The sequence below is a fragment of the Rhododendron vialii genome, chromosome 2a (assembly GCF_030253575.1).
Source record: "Rhododendron vialii isolate Sample 1 chromosome 2a, ASM3025357v1".
NCBI classification, from domain to species: Eukaryota; Viridiplantae; Streptophyta; class Magnoliopsida; order Ericales; family Ericaceae; genus Rhododendron; species Rhododendron vialii.
The window spans coordinates 20,157,571-20,164,610 of record NC_080558.1 but is presented as its reverse complement, the minus strand read 5'-3'; the positions used below and the strand labels follow the sequence as shown (position 1 = coordinate 20,164,610).

Genomic DNA, 7,040 nt, shown 5'->3' with positions numbered 1-7,040 from the left:
ACAATAATGTTCTATCTATCTTCCCTTTTCCTCTCTCTTTCTTTTCGGAAAAGAAATATTTTACTAAAAAAATGTTTTTTTTAGAAAATAGTTTTTTTTCCAAAAAAAAAATTTCAATAACTATTTTCTATTTTTAGTAAATAGTCTTTAGTAGTTTCAAAACTATATTTAGAAAAAATATTTTCTACTGTTCATACTTTTAGTTTTTTATAGTTTGAAAAGATGATGTGACAAGTTTTGGTTATCCAATTTTGATTATGTCATTATAGACATCTATATTGCTAACCTTAACAATCTTTTAAATGAATAATCAAAAAAGCTGATGTGTCAACTTTTTGTTATCAATTTTTGAAATTGGGGGATGGTGCCGGGCAGTGGTGTGTGCGACACCGTTATGCTCACCTCTGAACCGTCGGATCATGCATCCGATGACAAACTAACTAACCTAGCCGCTTATATGTAAAACGATAAATCTGTTCACACAGATAATTTGTGCACAGATTGTGCACAGATTTTGTTGTGGGGTCCATCATGGATCCCACATAAACGATCCGAGCTGTTCATTAAATGTAAAACATTTTTTCAAGGGTTTTCTAAAAAATCAGCTCAATCCAATATCTATAGGTGCTTGATCTAATCATCTAATTTTTCATTACCCAAAAATTTGAATGAAAATTTAGATGATTGGATCGAGCACCTATAGATATTAGATTGAGCTTATTTTTTACGGAGACCCTTGAAAAATATTTTACATCTAATGAACGGCTCGGATCATTTGCGTAGGATGCGTGATGGACTCCACAACAAAATCTGTGCACAGATGTATGTGTGGTTAGCAGGGTTCTATGTAAAATTGAATTTGGAAAGTCAGTTCTTCTCTGTCTACTTGGATTCGGAAGTCTCTAGAGGACTAAACTAATAACCCATTCCTAAAACAACTTGAATTTGGAAACTCAGAACTGATTGGATTCCGAAGCATGAAGTCATAAGGTTTATCCGGCCACAAGTACTATATATGAGCGCAGAGTCTCCTCTTTCCCAAATTTAAGTTGCGTTTCAGAGGGGTGTGTCAAAAGTACTGACGCAATGTCGAAATCATCAACTGTAATGGCTAAACTCATTGCAGGCCATCCAGAAGACTTCATTCTCTGTGCTCCATTCACAAAGACTCCGGCCGAGCTTTTAGGGTTTGAGCTTTACGCTCTCGTCATGGGATTCAAGCTCGTCAAAGAAAAACAATCACACGATAAGAACCAGACATGTACTGCAGAAGCCGGTTGCAGTAATAATGGCGATGGCGATGGGGAGGATTCGGTAGCGTGGGAAGAAACTCGCAAGGATCGCAGAGAGAAAGAAAGAAGGACGAAGTTGTTGAAGCACAAACTTGCAAGGAAGATTGCTACTGGCAGAAAAGGATAGATTAATTATGCATGTCCTAGTCTAGTGATTACTATATTACCATGGCTATTTGAAATTTTGTTCAAAACCATCGGATCGAGTTCAGATCCTCTCAAGTTGTAAAGTACTATGCAGACTTTTGATTAATCGGATTGGTTCCTGTCATCGATGAGAAAATTACTTCCTCTTCTCCAAAAAAAAGTTCAAAGATACACGCGTGCGCGTATATGTAGATCTACATACTGTTATCTAGTTATTTACAAATTGTTGCGCTCGTACAAACATGTAGATCTACATACTGTTATCTAGTTATTTACAAATTGTTGCGCTCGTACACACACGCATGTATTTGTAAATCTACATACCCTTATCTAGTTATATACAAATTGTTGTGTGCGAAAGCAATATATGTGATTTCTTGGGTTCCACTCCTTTGCTCCCTTAAAAACAGATTGAAGGGCCTCCAAATTATTATTAAAATATCACTCGAATCTAACAAAAATTCAAAAATGACGAACAAAATACACAAAACCAAAAAAATAATACAAAAATGAGGATGTTCTTTCGTCTTAAAATAAGGTTCTGAAACAACTCCACTAACAATAGAAGTTTCAAGACATATTTTATGGATCTATGTTTATTTGATGAAGCATATCAGTTCCTTAGCAACCATGACTGCAGGAGCGGATACCAGGGGTGTCGAGGTGTTCTAAATATCCTTGTGAATTATACTATTGGTAAATTTTATTGACCTACTCTGAGGTATTTGACAAAAGCAAGACCTCCCCTGAGATTTCTGCGAGGTATTTCACAAAACCAAAACCTCTCCTGAGATTTCTGAAATGTCATTACCCTCCCTAACTTTTATTGACAATGTAAAGATACCTAATTTAGGCCTATTTTGGCCAAATAATCCTTATTCAAAAAAAATTGTATTTGTTAATTTTTATGGATTATTGCTTCGTCATGACTAGAGGAATCTAAAAAGTAAAAAATTACGATCGAAACCCAAATTTTTTGGAATAAAGACAAAATTAAGCCAATAAGCCAATTTTTTCATCTTTATTAAAAAATTTTGAATTTTCAATGTTAATTTTTTACTTTTTAGATTCATCCCTTCATGACAAAGCAATAAACCATAAAAACTTGACGAAAAACTAACAAATATGAAAAAAAATTGAATAAGAACAAAATTTTAATTCAAATAAATTATTTGGCCAAAATAGACTTAAATGTCTCTCAAACGGCGTTAAATATGATGCTAAAATGACGAAAACACCCTCTCAATTAAGAATATGAAAGAAAATACTCTTCACCCAGATTTCAAGAATTTCTTAGTGTTATCTTTGCACCCAACTTTATTTGAAGGTATCCTTTTGTTTACACCCGTTTTTGGCATCCAGTCCTGGGCAAGCGTTGGAAGACCATTTAATTATCTTTTAATTAAATTGGGCAAAAAATAAAGAAGTATTGGATTAAAATTAATGGGCCAAGACAATATTTATTGGGCCCGGTTAATTTTAATTTAATTCGGCCATGGGCTTAGTGTTTCTAGGCCTATTTGCAAAAAGGAATTAGTTGGCCCATGACCCATGGAAGTTAATTAGGTGTTTTTGTGGGATAAACATATAAATAGGCCATTTAATTTAATTAAATTGGCCATTACCCAAGAGTCCCATAAAAAGTGGAAGGTGGGTAAATGCTTAGTGTTTTGCAATAGTTGCTCTTGTTGATCCACGGAAGAAAAGGAAACAAGTTGTTGGGAATACTTGCCAAATGGCCCACTACTTTTTGATACCCACGAAAAGAGAAAAGAGGGTGGCCCATTACTCTTGTTTAACTTCCAGTAACTTCTCATGGTAAAAGGAAACATGTGGGTTTTTCTTTTAAGCCTCCAATAACCACCCATGATCCCACTAAATATGTTGATGGGTAGTTATTTTGGACACTTGGCAACATCTAGAGCCAACTTGGGACACATGTAAGCTCGTGGCGAAGGCGAAAAACTCGGCCCAAATCTGGACCAGTGCACTATTTGCCCATGATCTTTTGTAACTTTCAATAACTACCCATTATCCCATGATCTCATGAAGGGGAAGTTACAAAAGACACATGGCGCCATGAGAAGAGGACAACAAATCCGTTTGCATGCAAAATCGAAGACCCTTGGCCTATAAATACTAGAAGACAAGAAGAAAAAAAAGTTTCCACACCAATCAAGCTCAACGCTTAAAACCAAAGCCTTCCCAGCGAAGCAACTATCTCTATTTTCTCACCCTCACTCAATTACTTCACCAAGTAATTCGGGTTTCTATCTCTCTTGTACCCCAACTTTATTATTACGGAACATAATAAAGTTATTTATATCTCTCTTCATCCCTTACTTTATTATTATGATATAGTAAAGTAATTCTACGTTGTTACTTTCTTTCCTACATGGTTAGGAAATTATTAAGTCCTCGCACGAAGAGGCAAAACCACGGACCTTCACTGCAATCCAGCCCTTAGGTTGCAGCACTATCGCCCTCTCAGATCTAGAAGTCAGAAAAGGGACGCTCAGCCCTTTACGTTAGACGCGACAAGTCTTGGCACGCCCGCTCAGTCCTTGAGCCATTTCGGAGCCAAACACCTTTCCTTCTCTTATCGAAATCAAACTCAAACCAATCACACACACACACAAATATATACTCCATATCTTGGAATGGTCAATGTCTGGTGTTGCTTTCGGTGGTGGACTTCTCAAGGTTCAATACACAATTTCAGTTGAAGAGACATTGATTTTTATAGAAATGAGTGCATGGTTTGGCTCAGGGTGGTTGGGATTTCTTGCCTTCTTGGCAGTTACTTCTGATGGTGTTGTTTTGGTTACATAATCAGTTGATTAGGAGTGAAGTTTTTGACGACATGATAACAAAAGGGGTATCCATGTATTATCAGGTAAAGCAAGGGAGGATAGTGAACTTTCCAAAAAATCTCAGGGAGGTCCTTGCTTTTATCAGAAACCTCAGGAAGGTTAGTGAAATTTACCCTTGCAATATTTGCAAATTAATACTATGGAAAAGTTAAATAGGATTCGCCCTTGTATGCTGCTTGGGTGCAACAAGATTCTTAAAATTCCTGGATGTGTGCGAAAGAACCCTCTACAATACTAATTAGTATCAACTATTTTTGGGTCGCATGTATATATTAACTGGGAGCAACTTATCTACAAACAATTGCATCTCTTCCTCACAGATAGAGAGTAGCAACTATTTTTGGGTCGCATGTATTTTCTACATGTGGTTCACAACCCCCCGCTAACTACAAATCCTGTGTACTTCACGGCATGACTGGTTCCCAAGGCGTCCCTAGAAGCAGGACTCTTTCTACCTTTAATAGAGTATCGACCATCAAATTTATTTCCTACAATTTTGGAGCATCAAATTCTGTTTCTCCGGGACGCCAAGAATTCAATGAGAAACCAACCCCACCCCAGGATTATGACTGAAATTATGCAGACCTCAGCATAACGAGCCAAAAAAAGATACATCGAGGAAACTGCCAAAATCATGAACTTATATGAAAACAACTACAATAGCTAGCTGAAAATTTGAGATTCAAGTACCAGAAGATCAGCATGGAAAAATGATTTCAGAAAGCTGGGACAGCAAGCTACAGAATTGAGGAAACTGCCAAAATTGAAGAGATCAAAATCAAAGAGACGGCACAACACGTTTATAAACTGCTTGAAAAGTTTGTCCACCATTCCTTGCAACCTTCTGCCCTTCCTCGGTGGCTGAACTCAAGAGATTCACAACTGGATCGGCTTCAAGTTCTTCATCCCCAACTGCTTCAAACATAGGGTGCCCCTCCAAACAAGCTTTCATCCACTCGCCAAGTTCTTCCACATCCGTAATTGTGTATATAATCCCACCAATACAAAGAGCGTAAGCATATTCATCTAGCAAGTGTGGACTTATCACCCTACGCCTATGATTTTTCTCCTTAAAATGAGGATCAGGGAAAAGGAAAAACATCTTCGAGAGCTGTCCTTTCTCAAAATAATTGGGAATGTACTTCATGGAATTAGTCCGAACCACTGACACATTCTGGTATTGACCAGGATTTTCCACTCTCAGAGCTAAAATCCTCTCCTTCACGTATTCTGTCACCTTGTCCCTTAGCTCCATCCCAATCATTAGGGTTTCTGGGAAAAGAGTTGAAAGACTAATTAGAAGCCCTCCAAAACCACAGCCTATGTCTGCAAATTGGATCTTGGAATTGACGGTTCGATCTGATTGAAAAAGTTGAGGGTAATGAAGGGAGTAGTCGACATGGCAAGGGGAGACAGGCACCGGGAAGTGGGAATCGCTTAGTGGATTGCTGTGGGCCCTTGCGCGATAGAAGCGTTTCCGAGGTAAACGAGTTGTCTTGCTGATGTGAGGGTTCACTTCATTCTTCAGCATTTTCCCCCCTAAAAGTGGAAAGTAGCAGCAAATCAGAATTTACCGGATTCATGTGGGTTATGTAGTCAAAAGCAGAGAGGTGATCGCATTTGGTGAGCATGTCTGGGATACCAAGTGAGTTGCCATCCCTGCATTGCTATAACACAATTAAATGTGTAGCCCATTCCGCTAATGCATTTAAGACAACTCACATGGTATCCAAAGCATGGTCACCATAGTAGGATTGAAAGCAATTCTGTGGTCCAAAAGGTAAAGAGGAAACTGGTACTAGAAAAGTCCATTTTTTTTTTTCATATATTCATCGTCTTTGTCAGCCCATTTTACAAATGGAGGCGCCTAAAGACAAAAAAGTTTCTCAACAACGGCTTCCAAAAAATCCAGCTTTGTTTAGGATTTGGGGCTTTTAATTTGCTCTGTAGGTACACAGCACATACACCAAACTAAGCCATATGTTCAATCTACTGGAGTTGGCTACATGAATCTTTTTCTGCCACTCCATTCTACATGTGGCTACATATAAAGCAATTTTGACTCTTTTTTTCGGAGAGGAATGTGCCTGTGATTAATTTTGGCGACAAACTATTCCTGACTCTGATGTTATAGTTGGCCTCATTGAAGAAAACTACCGAAACCCTCCCCTTTCCCCTCCCCCAGAGGTCGCTTCTTTTAGTTCGCTTTCGGTTTCGAGATCGGACGAATCCCATTAATCGAACCCTAACCCTAATTTCTGTACGATCGAACGAGAGAGAGAGAGAGAGAGGGAGAGATACCAGTCGGTTCGATCTTCTTCTTCAGTCCAGTCGTTCTCTTCTTCTCTCCAGTCGTTCGTTCGCTTCTCTTCTCTGTCTCGGTCTGGAACGGGCAGGAAATTGGGGAAAGGCAAAAGAGCCTGACCCGCGCGACCCGGAAACCCAAATAGAAGTCTGCATTAATCTATCTATCTACTGGGATTTGCCCCCGAAGGCACGGCGCAATATATTTTGAACACAATTAAAATAAATTACAAAATTATTGACCACCCCCGCTAGCGAAACTGATTCATACGGGAATTTTTTTTCTTAAATTAGGTTCAAACAAAGTTTCTTTTAGGGCTATGAATTTAAAGGCCCCACTTTGTATGAAAATTACAAACACAAAGAAGACGGAAATGTAGTTTAAAGATGCTCCACAATTTGGTATTCAAGTCCCGTTAATTTT

The 7,040-nt window shown here is 38.3% G+C and overlaps 1 protein-coding gene across 4 annotated transcripts; it reads right to left on the bottom strand.

The window, feature by feature from the left end:
• Positions 1–4,936: 4,936 nt before the first annotated feature.
• On the bottom strand, positions 4,937–6,744 carry LOC131315680 (tRNA (guanine-N(7)-)-methyltransferase-like). 4 transcript variants are annotated; one of them, XM_058344866.1, is made up of 2 exons: positions 6,614–6,744; positions 4,937–5,851 (listed from the first exon to the last, which is right to left on the bottom strand). In XM_058344866.1, the coding sequence occupies exon 2, from the start codon at positions 5,841–5,843 to the stop codon at positions 5,091–5,093; it is 753 nt and encodes a 250-aa protein (XP_058200849.1). In that variant the 5' UTR covers positions 5,844–5,851; positions 6,614–6,744; the 3' UTR covers positions 4,937–5,090. The 4 variants fall into 4 exon arrangements, with proteins under 4 accessions (XP_058200849.1, XP_058200852.1, XP_058200851.1 ...); XM_058344869.1 differs by having other exon boundaries at positions 4,937–5,979; positions 6,614–6,727; XM_058344868.1 differs by having other exon boundaries at positions 4,937–5,971; positions 6,614–6,692.
• Positions 6,745–7,040: the final 296 nt, after the last annotated feature.

What these genes read in the sequence shown, in the direction of transcription:
- LOC131315680 (XM_058344865.1), bottom strand. Translation starts at nt 6,059, where the DNA reads ATGGTGACCATGCTTTGGATACCAT. An exon ending in GACCATGCTTTGGATACCAT is followed by an intron (nt 5,852 to 6,034) that starts GTGAGTTGTCTT and finishes TTCCACTTTTAG; the next exon opens with GGGGGAAAATGCTGAAGAAT.